The 14,879-nt window shown below is 44.4% G+C and overlaps 1 protein-coding gene across 3 annotated transcripts in view; it reads left to right on the top strand.

Moving 5' to 3' along the window:
• Positions 1-756: 756 nt before the first annotated feature.
• The window catches only part of SLC44A3 (solute carrier family 44 member 3), a 104,023-nt gene continuing 89,900 nt past the window's right edge, over positions 757-14,879 (top strand). For 2 of the 3 annotated variants that reach the window (XM_030325716.2, XM_030325715.2), the window contains exons 1-5: positions 757-873; positions 1,391-1,498; positions 4,997-5,139; positions 7,274-7,410; positions 8,332-8,425. In XM_030325716.2, the coding sequence (XP_030181576.1) occupies positions 847-873; positions 1,391-1,498; positions 4,997-5,139; positions 7,274-7,410; positions 8,332-8,425 (509 nt within the window). In that variant the 5' untranslated portion in view covers positions 757-846. Of the gene's footprint in view, positions 874-1,039; positions 1,133-1,390; positions 1,499-4,996; positions 5,140-7,273; positions 7,411-8,331; positions 8,426-14,879 lie in introns of those variants that run through there. The other variant, XM_030325720.1, reaches the window with a different exon arrangement.

The following is a 14,879-nucleotide window of genomic DNA, read 5'->3' on the forward strand; positions in this document are numbered from 1 at the left end:
CGCTGGGGAGTTGCTGAAACCGCTCTTCTAATCACTAATTCCTCTTCAGCCGTATTGATTCTACTAGATTTATCCCACATTATTATTAATAGCATCAATAAACAGTCATTCCAATTGTTATATTTTTCATGCTTCATATTTCTCTGATTTAGATTTATGGGTTTTTTTTTTTTGTTTTTCCTGATTCATATTCGCTCTTCCCATCCCTCACGTAGTGTTTGCAGAGAACCACTTGAAAGCACCTGCCTGAGGGCTTGGGTTCAACTCCTAGTTCTACAGCTTACAGCTGTGTCTCACTGAGCATGTCCCATCGCTGCTTTCCCGTGCCTCGGTTTCTCTCACTGCAGATCAGGGACAATGATTTCTGCTTTGTTGATGATTTTATAATGCTTGTCGAGCCGCTAGAACAGAATCCGACACAGGTAAGTGCTACTTCCTTGTCGGCTGGGCGTAACGCAGTACTCCACCCCTCGGGAAGGATTTGTTGAGACTCTGCTTCTTGCTCTTCGCAGAGGCGCGCGCAGGATCGTGGCTGAGCCGGGGCCTCCGCTGGAGCAGCCGCGGACTCCGCGCTTCGGTCGGCGAGATGGGCATCCCGGGAACCACCACCGCGCAGGTGGTGGACGCCGAGGGCCTGGGAACACGGCGGCCCTCCCGCTGACAGGTGACTGACCCGGGCGGGCCCGGAGCCGCTCCGGTGACGCCGAGGGCCAAGCTCGAGGCTCGCGGAGGCGGCCGCGGGGCGGCGCTGCGCCCCTTCCGGCCGCTGGGCCTTCTGGCCGCAGGTTCCTCTGCCGCGGGGCGCTTCGTGGGCTTCCAGTCTTCGGCCCGGTGCCGCAGCACAGGATGCAGTGTCCCGGCGCCGAGTACCTGGTGAGTAGCCGCCGCGCGCAAAAAGGCCCCGCGGGAAGGCTGGGAGCCCCAGGGGAAGGTTCGGGCAACTCCTAGCACCTGCCCGTCCGGAAGCTTCCGCCTTCCCTATCCACCGGGATAGAGCCCAGCCCGCCCCTCGCCTTGTTCTGGGGACACGTGGCGGGGAGGATCTAGGACCCCACTCGTGTGCTCAGGCGGAGGCGCGGGAGAGGCTGGCTGCAGAGCACAAACTTGGGGCGGCCTACAGGTGCACCTCCAGGTAAGGAGTTAGCGACTGGGGACTTCACTTCTCCGCACAGAGCAGGTTGTTTCAGAGTCTCTGTTGAAAGTTTCAGGAGGCCACGTTAAAAAAAAAAAAAATGAAAGGAAGGAAGAAAAGTTACTTTGAACAATCTTCAGTACATTTGGATTCAGTTTCCAGGTTATGACCCATATGGTTATTTATCCCCTTTTCCTCAACTCTCCAACCCCCCCCTTTTTTTTTTTTTTTTTTTTTTTTTTTTTTTTGGTCTGGAAGGTTTCTGCAGAGAGAACTCCCCGGAAAAGAGAGTGGAGACCTCAGATTTATAGGAAGTGCACAGATACAACATGGCTATTCCTCTTCTTTCTCTTTTGGACTGGTTTGGTAAGTATAGATGCCTAGAAGGGAAGAGACCACAGTGTGTTTCCTGAAATAACTGTGCCCACATGTAAATCGTATTCCTAGTGCCTTCCCTAGGGAAGCCTAGGGATCCAGGTGGTACCAGGTTAAAGTTTGTGCTACAATGAGAGACACCTGCCATTACCACACAGTAAGCATCGGTCCTGGGGAAGTCCTATCAGGTGTCTCTTAATCTCCTAGGCCGGCTAATTTGGAGAGGCTGTCTTATTACTGCAGGCCACAGTCTAATGAAAGACTCCATTAGGAAATGAGAGTCACTTCTTAGGATTGTTACTTAATAGGCCAGCGTGTGATCCCTTATTATCTGAGCTCACTGCCTGGAAGTTCTTTTACCATCACAGCCCCCCAAACAAAATGTTCATGAACTATTTGCCGTTCGGGCGAAAATCCTAGAGAGAAATTACTCTCACCTCAGCTGAGCGTCACACACACACTCTCTGTATGTTGTGTTTAGCAAAGGAAAGGAGCCTTTGATAGAAACTCTCTAGTTAGGTGATGAATTTTTTCCCCATTCTAGTTTCTAGGTACATAGGATTGCTGGTAGACCTCATCAGGCTGTGCCACATGTTAGTTTCTTGGCAGCTAAATCTGGATGCTTTGATACTTATTTTAGATACTTTATTGTGGGTAACAGCAGAAGGAGCCCTTCTCAGCTTCTTTAAAGATCATGTTCATGAAAACATCCATTCTAGACTGAGGCACGCTGTTTGCTGTGCGGTTAATGATTAATTTACAAAGCAGCATAATAGCTACCCCATAGTAATTACCTTTGTTGCAAAGATTTCAATTTGAATAGACCCTAAAATACCATGTTTGTTCCTCTTTCTTTGGAAAAGCATTTATTCGCTGGTCGACTTTACCTACCGGTGTCTCACAGACATGGTTACAGGCACAGTGGAAGGTCGGGTCTTAAAGGTGTAACTGAATGTCGTGTGTTGTCCCTTTCGTGGCTCTCGGAGCCCTCCTACGGGAGGAGCCGGGAGAGAGCATGTGTGTATACACCGCATCCTTCTTAGCTTCCCCACAGACGGCTGCTGTTCCTCTCTGGGCCTGCTGGGGTTCCGGTGCAGGGAGCAGCTGTCCTGCAGGCACCGGGCAGCTTCCGCCTCAGGTTGTCCATGTTACTCGGTGATGTTCCCTAGCCCCTCCACGGTTCAGACCTAGCACATCGCTGCCAAACTCTCAGCCCAACAGCCGCCTGGGGAAAGGATTTGTAGATGGCTCATCACAGCTTGAAGAATTATGAGCCATCTGAGAGGTGGCACAGAGCTGGGAACTGTTTTCAAATTACATGTCATTTACAGAATAAATTTGAAGGCTTCAATATGCCAGCATTCTCTTTCCTGTATTGCATTTGAATAATGAGAGCCCTTCAAGCTGACTGGCTTTTCGGATCTTCTGCAACTTTTTTTTTTTTTTTTTAACCACAGATACTTAAAAAAGGGCAAGGAGGCTTTTCCGCCTCTGCTGTTTAGCTTTCTGATCTTGTGACATCTTGAGCAGTAGTGAGGTAACATGCTAAATGGGGTTATTGATGGTACTGCCCACCCCCCCGAGTTAAGACAAAGGAGGTTTAGGGTAAGGGGCTAGAATTACAGGCAGAGACAGTCTACTGCCAAGAGAAAGAGTAGCCTGCCTGTGTTTATATTTGCATAAGACGCACAGAACAGAATGTCTCAAATTCTGGACTGTCTCTGCCTCTACTTACCTCTCCAGTGTCCTCCCCTACCTGCCCGCTTCCATTCCCCTTTTAAGACTCCGTTTTCTGGATCTCCCCTGGCACAGTTGACGGTGACCTCCTTGACAGCCTCACCATACCTCGTAGATGCGCCTACTGTATCACCGTCATACGGAATTGTAATTGTGCGTTTGAAATTAGAACAAAGTTCAAAGGTATAAAGTAGTAGAAATATGGCAAGGACTCAGTGTGCACCAAATCCCTCCCGCCCTAAAATACAACAAAAACAAAATGTCCGCTCCTCCCACAGGCTTCCCAAGGGAGATATTAACATAAAGAATGCTGGTAAGTGGAAAATACCACTTTGTTATTAGCTCTCTGGTGAGCCGGGCAGCGGCACAGGACCCCTTTCCTCCAAGTCCAGACCCAGTCAGGACCTTCCCACGCTCCAAGCCGAGAAGGAGGAGAAGCTGCAGCCCAGGGCTGAGTATTCCCACCCCCACAGCCTCTAAGTACAGGATGAGCCAGCTGTCCCCCAGCAAAGGTGATACTCTCGTCCTGGAATCAGACCATGAGACTGAGAAGGTGCTGGGTGTGGGAGGGACAGAGAACCTGCTCATCTTCTGGGCTGAGTTCCTTGAAGGCAGGGACTTGGTTTTGTTCATATTTACGTCCCCTGGTCACAGTCTCTGGCACACACTGGGCATTTCAAGACTATTATTTTGATTTCTAAGTAACGAATGCAGACTATCTGAAACATATTTAACTTTGGGACAGTCTACCTTTAGGACATAGGGCATCATTACTACATTTTATCAAATGATGTACTGTATCCTCACTCCCGGAACGATCATGTCAGCACTAGTTTTTCAATGCTGTTCAATGCACTATAAATTGGGAAACTTACAACACTAAGATCACATCATGGGGGGAGGTACACACTCAATCTTAGTGGAGGGCCCCATCACTACATATGATGAATGGGACAGTGGTTTGAGCTGAAGTTTCAAGTATTCCATATTCATGATGATATTGGGAAAAAAAGTGACTATAGTTGCAAGAGGTTGTTGTCCAGAATTCCTGAGATTCTTTATTTTGTATATTTTAAGCACTTATTCCAAAACACCATTTTCTCACTTGTTATGAACAGTATCTTGCTACACATCAACTGTGTTGTCTCTGCCCCTGAGGGTCAGAGTCCCCTAAATATAAGACAAAAAAAAAAAAAAAAAAAAAGGAGAGAGAGAGGATAGGTGGGGTGGGGAGAAGGAAGGGAGGAAAAGAGGGAAGGCAGGACCAGTGAAGGAAACTTGGCGGGGGTGGGGTGGGGAGGACAAGGAAAGGGAAGAGAAGGGAGAGAGTTGGGGGAAGGGGATAGAAGGAAGCTTGGGGAAAGATGTGGCAAGGGGGGGGGGGGCTTAGATAAAGCAAGAACCTCCAGGGGGAAGAAAATTTGAGTTGCCCTGATAAAGTTAGGCCCAGAAGAAAAAATGACAGACTCATGGAGAAAAGGATACAGAGGACACGGAGGTAAGAACACAGGCAAGGATCCGTTCAGCCTTTTAGGATGTTCTCCCTACCTAACCTGTTAAAACAAGGGTGAGAGTGACAGCCTCCTGACTGATTTGAATTGTTGACATTGTTGCTAAAGGAGAGAAGTACAGTGATGCTGGAGAGATTCATTGTCTACCTGGCTCCACTTGATATCAACATCTTGAGGGATGCGGGGGCCCGTGTTTTCAGCCTGTTGGCCAACCTCTCATGTGCCACTTGAATTTTACCAGCTGTTCATCATGGGCTACTCGATGGTGGCGGGAGCCACAGGAAGACTCCTCTTTGGCTATGACAGCTTTGGCAACGTGTGTGGCAAGAAGAACTCCCCTGTAGAAGGGGCCCCTCTTTCAGGGCAGGACATGACCCTGAAAAGGTAAGTGTTCAAGTAAGTCCCCAACCTACAGGGGCTATCGTGTATTTCAAAACTGTATAAATTCGCCATTTTGAGTCTGGAAAATGTTTTCTCATTTAAAACAATCAGCCCATCTCATAAAAAAGGAGGCACGTGTACGGTAGTGAAGACACAGGTTTTGGAATCAGCTGGTCCTCTGTTCAGATTCAGCCGGTGCTAATTTTCAGCCATGTGACCTTGGGCAGAGTACTTAACTTCTCTGAACCCGGTTTTCATCTTTTCAACTGGTTGTTATGCCGGTCTCACAAGGTTATTTTAAGGATCCACTGAGACACTGCATGAGCTAAGACTTAATCTGTTAGTGGCTACTATTGTTATCCATAATGTATCAGAATCACGTTACCAATTGATGTTACCAGTTGTACATCATCCACAGTATTTTATCTGTGTGGTAATTCCAGAATCCCACCTGGGAATTCTGGGAACTTGTGTTCCACTCCCTCCCCAGTTTGTGGTCTCAACTATGGCACTGTAGTCTCACTACCCCCCAACTCCAACACAGAAACAGAAAAGGAAGAGAAGAAATTGGAATCCCCTGAGGAGCAAGAAAGCCTTGGCCATGGTTTTTCTAAGATGGAGGCTGCCTTGAAGTAATTTTTGAGACTTGATGACCAAAAGCCCCTCCTACGAGAGAATGTTGCAGTTCTGAATAGATCCTGAGTACAAGTTTGGAGTCACCAAATACAGTTCTCAGACCACACCCCTTCTACCACTCAGTGTTGCCCCTGAGGAGAGGGGCTCTACATTGCTGGATGTGGATCACGTGGACACATTTCCTCCTGCACTTGGGGATCACTTTAAAAAAGAAGGAAGAAGGGGGCTGCCCCCCCCCCGAGGGGGGGGATGTATGCATGCATGCTGAGAAATAGTCATCCTCTTGGAGATGTAAAGTATGCATTCCCAGGAGCCAACAAGTAGAGGCAACCAGGTGTCCCATCAGCAAACACAGTGTTGTATGTGTATATAATGGGATATTAGTCGGTCTTAGGAAGGAAATTCTAACATGAGGTACAACTTGAGTAAATCTTGAGGATGTTAGGCTAAGTGAAATAAGCCAGTCACAAAAAGAAAAATACTTTGTGATCTCACTATCTCAGGTCCCTAGAGTAGTCAAACGCACAGAGACAGAAAGAATGGTGGTTGCCTGGCACAGGGCTTGCTTAGTGGGTACAGAGCTTGGGTTTTGCAAGGTTATAAGGAGTTCTGTGGGTGAGTGGTGGGGATGTACTTAATGCCACTGCGCTCTACACCTAAAATGGTTAGTATGGTAAAATTTTATGTGTATTTTACCACAATTTCAAAAAAAATTAAACTGTGTATCCTAAATTTGGGAAATCTGTTCCCCCGTCTCCTATCATACCACCTCCCTCTGTTCCGCCCCCTCCCCACGCCCCTTCACCAGGTCCCTCCAGGACTGCCTGTCTGGCAGGCTCCGGGGCTCCCCTTCTGGCGTCCCTCTGATCTCAACAGCCTGGGGAGGTGTTGGGCATGGTCTGGGAGCTACTGGTGCCAGCCTGGCTCACGACCCTGCTAATAGCAACAACCAGCTTTGTTCTCGGCCCCATCTACCCACTGGTGGAACAGTTGGAGTGGGAAGGGTCTCGTGACTTTCCTGGCTCTCAAACTGGCAGGTGGGGGAGAGGGGCAGGCTTTTCATTCACAGCCGGGGCCTCCCTCTTTCTGCTCACTCCCCTGAGGTCAGCTATTCTCTGAAGTACAGTTGAACACTCGGGTGCAAATATGTCTTCCGTGGACTTGGCTAGTAGTTCACGCACTGGCCTGATCTAGCATTCCATGTGCAGTTTAATCCTTTCCCTTCCTCGGCGCCTTCCTCAGTCCACCCCTTAGGTTCTCTCCCAGGAAATGCTGAATCTGGAAAAGGGAAGTTTTATTACTATTTGAGCATGATTTCTCCGCTGCACAACTCCATAGATGACCCCCAGTAGGCATAATACATGGTAAATTATTCTGAGGTGCTTGGCTATAAAAGTTTGCCTTAATTATTCCCACATTTGATAACATGGGTTTTAAGGCCCCTAATTAAACCCAGTGAGAGGATACGCTCTAAGATATTCTCATTTCATCTGTTTCCTAGACACGTATTCTTTATGAATTCCTGCAACCCGGAAGTCAAGGACATGAGGCTCAGTTCCACCATCCTGTGCGTGTCGAGCTGTCCTGAAGAGCAGCTTGATACCCTGGAAGAGGTCCAGCTCTTTGCAGACAAGAATGGTAGGCACCAGGGGACGGGGCTCGCTCTTCCCCCTGAGGGCGGGAACCACAGTGGGGTAACCTGTGCAGACCTAGGTGACAGATGCCCCTGGCACTGCTTTCTCTGCAAAACTGGAGATTGTCATTGCCTGTGGTAGCCTCTTCTTGTGTGCAAGAGACCATCAGTGCTTTCTCCTGGGCCTTGTACAGCCTCATTCAGCTTTATCTGGAATTTATCTGAAACCCTAGCTGTTCTCTGCTCACTGCCAGGGGATGGCCTTGCATACAGAGTATAGTGTAGACTGACGCTTAGGGCCCAAAGGCAGCGTCAGACGGAGGTCAGGGAGCTCTGTGCACAGGGCACATCCAGTCCTAGAGAGGAGCTGCCGGCTTTGTAGCGAATTGCTGACAAGTATGTTCTTTCATTACAATGTTGGGGCCCATGGATACTTGGCACTAATTGTTTACGTAACTGAAGCACCTTGCCCTTAGCCTGCTCGTGAGATTTATGTTACAGGGATTAAACAAGAAAAGGAAAGTAAAAGAAATTCGAGGCAACCCGCTGCAAATTCTATCTGCCTGTGAAATGATGTGCCAGATTTTTAAAAAATTATTTGCAAGGCTGGGTTAAAAATATCAAGCCTATGCAATAAATCATTCCTCCCCCCCCCCAAAAAAAAACCCTTCAAATAATTTTCGTGCCAATTGTATAACTTTTAGTTTTAAGTTGAGATTTAGGAGAGAGAGAAAGAGAGGACTCAATCTGACCTCGAATTGGATGCTTATTCTTACTGTGTTTAGGTCATCTATAGACGTGTTTTCTAAACCTGAGTGATTGATTCCATCTCCTTCTCGGTTTGGTAAAAGGATGGTAGCTTTCTTACTGGCTCCCCTAGAAAGATGAGAGGGAGATAGTATAGTCTGTGTGTCTTCTGCTTCCAGGGTCCTTCCTGTGTGTTTACAGTTTGAATTCCATCAACTACACCCAGAATCCAAATGCAGACTCATTGTGTCCCAGGCTGCCGGTTCCTCCGAGGTAAAAAGCTTCCATATTTTTTCTTTATCCATCAACAGAAGTTATGGAGTACTTGCATCTGTTGCTGTTGTGGGTATTGTTGGAAGCAGGAAGGAGATATTTGGTAGAGCCCTACGGTCTACAGAAGGCCAGGGATAAACAAGGAGGAGCTATCTGCACTATACATGATGGACAGTAGATTAGGAACCAGGCTACAGAAGCAGAAAACTCACCACTGGAAATACACATAGTCAGAAAATGACAACACTGGAGCTAGCAGAATTCGTATGCGAATCACCAGTTGAGTGGTTTGATAAAGTAGTTGGTATGTGTTTTTTCTACTCCAACTACTTATTACAAAGTAGAAAGTAATTTCTCTTTTATTGCAACCAGACATTGTTAGTTTTTACAACTCTAGATGTCTCCATAAGAAACAGACCTATATGGGCGAGGCCAAGTGGCCACCAAAAGCACCTGCTCAATGAGGACAGAAAACAGGTCCTTCTCAAGGATTCCACTTGTGAACTCCTTTTAGAGTCAGCCGTTCCTATCAATTAGTGTAGTACCTGGCACATAGGAGGTACCTTACAAATATTTGTAGAATAAAGCTGTAATGGCGACACGGTAGTTGTATCGCCACGGTAAATGGCTCACATTTGAGCCATCGAGAAAGGTAATGGGGAAAACATAATTACTAATCATCGCCACCGTCAGGATGCTGAGATGTTCTGAAGGAAGACTTGGTTTGTTTTGCATTACCATGCTTTTAAAAGTTGTAAATATACTTACAGTGAATGAGACCTCTGTGCAAAATCCGTGAGAAGTAATGATAATTGAAGTAGAACAGGGCATTGGGCCAACCGTCCAGTAGAGTGTTTATCAAACTCTTGGCTGGGACCCACAGTAAAGAATGTATTCCATCTATACATACACCTTCACGCATCCTTGTGAGTATAAAACAGAAATGCAAGTCTGTCAAAACAAGATTTCCCCTTACTGCAAATGATTTGTCCTAAAGGTTTCAATTCTGTTTCACTTTTTAAAAACAGCAGTTTATTTCACCATCTTCTAATGGGTTGTGAGTATAGCTTGAAAAATGCTGATCTAACAGGTGCTAAAAAATAAAAAATAAAACTCCAGTCGATTTTAGCTACATAGGAAGAAAGAATATAGTTAACCATTGTCCTGGCATCTAAAATAAATACTTTGTGTTACAAGTAACTGGAAGAGGAGAGAATTATTTGCAGAGGAGAGTCCCATTGCATTTTTCTGTATTTTTTAAATTCTGAGTTTTGTTAGCTATCATAAACATCTCTAAGTGAAACATAACTAAAGCCAAAAAAGTAAACTACAGTGGCTTAGTAGGTTAAAGGAAAATTATTTAACGCTTGAAGAGAGGGGTTTAACTTTGTACATTTTGACCATCATTTTGCCATTTCCCCTCCCCCAGGCCCCAGCCAACACCTTTCTACTCTCTGCTCCTGTGAAATTGACTATTTTAGATTCCACATATAAGTGAGGTCATATGGTATTTGTCTTCTGAGAAGATTGTTCTAGGGAACACAATTTGTAAGTGTGCCTGCAGAGGGAATTGGAAGAGAACGGAATTTTTCAGGCTGTAACTTAACCAGAGGTAGATAAATTCTTCCTATCAATGGGATGGCGGCTGTAATTCTGTGGGAAGCTTGTATCTTGATATTGCTGCTGATAATAGCGAGCATTTATTGAGCTTTTGATACTTGACAGGTACTTTCTAAGCTCTTGACATACTCATTGACCTGGACCTCCTCAAACCACTGTGCTGTAGGCCTTGTCTTCATCCCTGTTTTATGGTAGAAAAAACTCACGCAGGAGCAGCGTAAAGTGGCATAAGCAGCAGGTGGAGCTGGCCTGCAAACCCAAACAGGGTCCGTATCTTTCCGTAATCCAAAACCAACCGTCAAGGCTTCATTGCTGTTATTTTACCTGGCAGATGGCCTCCTTGGGCTCACACCAAGGTGGGGGTACGGGGAGCCCCATAGCATGTGTCCTAGGGTCCCCATTTTTCTGCCACACCTGTCCTAGGCCTTTCACCCCCCAAATGCAGACCTTTCCATGGAAAGACAAACCTGTTGGTTGACCTTTCTCAACAGAGTCAGGGAGAGAGAAATCGCCTTGAGGGCTCCGTTTCCTTTTCCTACACAAGCAAGAGTTTGTTCTAAGATGGAAATTATCATATTTATCATGGAAGAGCAGTGCCAAGAGTGAAAGCTTGAAATCATGAGAAGTGTGGCCACAGGGCCAAAAAACATTTTCTAAATACCTCTATTGACTAAACCAATTGTTTCTTCTCCCTCTGTCGATCACGTGAGGAGAAACATACCCTTTTAGAGTAGTGGCTGAATATCAAGAAGGTTTGTGTCCCGAGGTATGAGCTTTTAAGAGCAGTGAAAAACGACAGAAGATAACAAGCAAGCGTATCTTTTTCCCTTTGGGGTTCCACATAATATTGTATTTTGAGTCCCCATGTATTTAAAATCCAAAAGGCTTGGGGTTTTCCATCAATTAAGTTCTAGTCCTCACCTCCCACGTGGGTGCCCGTGCACATCACTGAGTTGTTTGCTCGGATGAATTCCAACAGCGTCGTCGAAATGTACAGTCAGCTCTACGAATTACTTCCTGCAAATCTGAGTGGTTTTGCTGGTGAGAGAGGAAAAGGAGAAGTGGGGAAGAAACCACGGTCTGGGGCCCAGTCACACCCCCTGCCCCAGCTAATCAAGTCCTCAGAGGGCAACTGGTCAACCACACACATCAGGTGTGACCCACACTTTACATGCTTCTCTGTCACTCTCAGGGCTGAGATGGGTCATTCTTTACCAGCACAGGGTTATGAAATGCCTGAAAAGCACCATCTTAACGAACCTTGTTGACAAAAATAATGTCTTAGGGAGAATTGTGTTTGGGGAAAAACAAAATGACATTAGATTTACATCTGACCTTATTTTTCAGAAATACTAATTGAAAGTTCAGAAAACATTTGCTCTAAAAACAATTCAGATTTATTGGTATTAAGACTATTTAGTAGGGGCATGCCTGGGTGGCTCAGTCGGTTAAGGGTCCAACTTTGGCTCAGGTCATGATCTCACAGCTTGTGAATTCGAGCCCTGCATCGGGGTCTGTGCTGGCAGCTCAGAGCCTGGAGCCTGCTTTGGATTCTGTGTCTCCCTCTCTCTCTGCCCCTCCCCTGCTCGCACTCTGTCTCTTTCTCAAAAATAAATAAACGTTAAAAAATTGTTTAAAAAAAGACTGTTTAGTACTAGAAAAGGAAAAAAATTAGAGGTTTAAAACTCAGAGAGGAGGAAGTAAAATTACTCTGCGGTGGTAAGAAAATTAGCTGAGGGGCACCTGGGTGGCTCAGTCACTTGAACGTCCGACTTCGGCTCGGTCGTGATCTCGTGGTTCGTGGGTTCGAGCCCCGCGTCTGTGCTGATAGCTCAGAGCCTGGAGCCTGCTTCAGATTCTGTGTCTCTCTCTTCCCCTCCCCAACTCATGCTCTGTGTGTCTCTCTCTCTCTCTCTCTCTCTCTGTCAAAAATAAATAAACATTTGAAAAAAAACTTTTTTAAAGAAATTAGCTGAAAAACTACAACTGATAAGAGAATTATTTAGGTGTCAGGGAACACAATTGATAAACCAAAATCTGCAGCATTCCTATATTTTTTAAAAGACAACTTTTACCACAGTGAGAAGAAATACAAAAACGAACTGGGTACTTTAGTGCCTAGAGACAAATGTAACAAATATACAAGAACCATGAAAAGAACACTTCATTTATTTATTTATGACATCATTTTTTTTTCAAATTTTTGTTAAATTCTAGTTATCATACAGTGCAATAGTGGCTTCAGGAGTAGAATTCAGTGATTCACTTACATACAACACCCAGTGCTCATGATAGCAAGTACCCGCCTTAGTACCCATCACCCATCTAGCCTGCCTCCCTCCCACCTCCCTCTGTCATCAACCCTCAGTTTGTTCTCTAAGACATTCACATGGTTTGTTTCCCTCTCTCTTTTCCCCCTCCCGTATGTTTATCAGTTTTGTTTCTTATATTCCACATATGAGTGAAATCATATGGTTTTTGTCTTTCTCTGACTTATTTCACTTAGCATAATACATCCTCGCTCTATCCACATCATTGCAAATGGCAAGATTTCATTCTTTCTGATGGCTGAGTAATATTCCACTGTATATATATATACCACATCATCTTTATCCATTCATCGGTTGATGGACATTTGGGCTCTCTCCATAGCTTGGCTATTGTTGATAATGCTTCTGTAAACATCGGGGTGCATGTACCCCTTTGAATCTGTATTTTTGTATCCTTTGGGTAGATACCTAGTCGTGCAGTTGCTGGATCATAGGGTAGTTCTATTTTTAACTTTTTGAGGACCCTCCATACTATTCTCTAGAGTGCCTACACCAGTTTGTGTTCCCACCAGCAGTGTAAGAGGGTTTCCCTTTCTCTGCATCCTCACCAACACCTGTTGTTTATTCTTTTGTTAATCTTAGCCATTCTGACAGGCATGAGGGTATCTCATGGTGGTTTTGATTTGTATTTTTTTGATAATGAATGAGGTCGAGCATCTTTTCATGTATCTGTTAGCCTTCTGGATGTCTTCTTTGGAAAATTGTCTATTCACATCTTCTGCCCATTTCTTAACTGGGTTATTTGGTTTTTGGGTATTGAGTTTGCTGAGTTCTTTATAGATTTTTGGATACTAACCCTTTATCAAATATTTCATTTGCAAATATCTTCTCCCATTCCATAGGCTGCCTTTTAGTTTTGTTGATTGTTTCCATAGCTGTACAGAAGCTTTTTATTTTAATGAGGTCCCAGTAATTCATTTTTGCTTTTATTTCCCTTGCCTCAGGGACATATCTAGTAAGAAGTTGCTATGTCTGATGTCAAAGACGTTACTACCTGTGTTGTCTTCTAGGATACTGATGGTTTCCTGTCTTACATTTAGGTCTTTCATCTATTTTGAGTTTATTTCTGTATATGGTGTCAGAAGGTGGGCCAGTTTCATTCTTCTGCATGTTGCTGTCCAGTTTTTCCAACACCATTTATTAAAGAGACTGCCTTTTTTTTTCTGTTGAATATTCTTTCCTGCTTTGTTGAAGATTAGTTGACCATAGAGTTGTGGGTCCATTTCTGGATTTTCTATTCTATTCCGTTGATATATGTTTGCTTTTGTGCCCATACTAGATTGTCTTAATGACTAGAGCTTTATAATATAGCTTGAAATCTGGAATTGTGATGCCTCTGGTTTTGTTTTTCTTTTTCAGGATTGCTTTGACTTTTCGGGTCTTTTGTGGTTCCATACAAATTTTAGGATTGTTTGTTCCAGCTTCGAGAAGAATGCTGTGGTATTTTGATGGGGATTATATTAAATGTGTAGGTCGCTTTGGGTGGTATAGACATTTTGACGATGTTTGTTCTTCCGATCCATAAGCATGGAATGTTTTTCCATTTTCGTGTGTCCTCTTCCATTTCTTTCATAAATGTTCTATAGTTTTCATAGTACAGATCTTTTGCCTCTTTGGTTAAGTTTATTCCTAGGTATCTAACTGGTTTTGGTGAAGTTGCAAATGGGATTGATTTTTTTATTAAAAAGAACATTTTTGGGGCGCCTGGGTGGCGCAGTCGGTTGAGCGTACGACTTCAGCCAGGTCACGATCTCGCGGTCCGGGAGTTCGAGCCCCGCGTCAGGCTCTGGGCTGATGGCTCAGAGCCTGGAGCCTGTTTCCGATTCTGTGTCTCCCTCTCTCTCCCTGCCCCTCCCCCGTTCATGCTCTGTCTCTCTCTGTCCCAAAAAATAAATAAACGTTGAAAAAAAAAAATTAAAAAAATAAAAAAATAAAAAAAATAAAAAAATTAAAAAGAACATTTTAATATGTTCCTGAGGTATAAGGAATACTTAAATGGAAAAGACAGTGTTGACAGTATGACTCAGCATTATAAAAAATGTCATTTCTCCCTAAGTCAAGCTATAAATTTGTCATGATTACAAACAAAACAAGCAGATTTTTTTTTTCAGTAACTAGATAAGTTGATTTTAAATTTGTAAGGAAAGTTTTTTAAAAATTAAAAAAAAAATAAATCTGAAAAAGAAAAACAATGGAGACTAGCCCTTACAGTTTTTAAACACTATTGTATTATAAAATTTAATAATTAAAATACTGTGGCCCTGTAACTGAACTAAAATGAGTTTCCTCCTTGGTGAGTCCAGGTAGAAACTCCACCAGGTAAGTCATCACACAAAGGAAACTTTATTTGCCACGAAGAAGGAAGTTTTGGGGAATAATTTACAAAGCTGTGACTTCCCCAGCAGGGGTGAATGGGTTCCTTTTATTTACAGTTAAGATGAATATTTAGAAAGCAAAGCCTTGTCACCTAATGTAGAGGGAGGCAAGTTCGTGCTTGCGCCTTG

The sequence above is a fragment of the Lynx canadensis genome, chromosome C1, assembly GCF_007474595.2.
Source record: "Lynx canadensis isolate LIC74 chromosome C1, mLynCan4.pri.v2, whole genome shotgun sequence".
NCBI lineage: Eukaryota > Metazoa > Chordata > Mammalia > Carnivora > Felidae > Lynx > Lynx canadensis.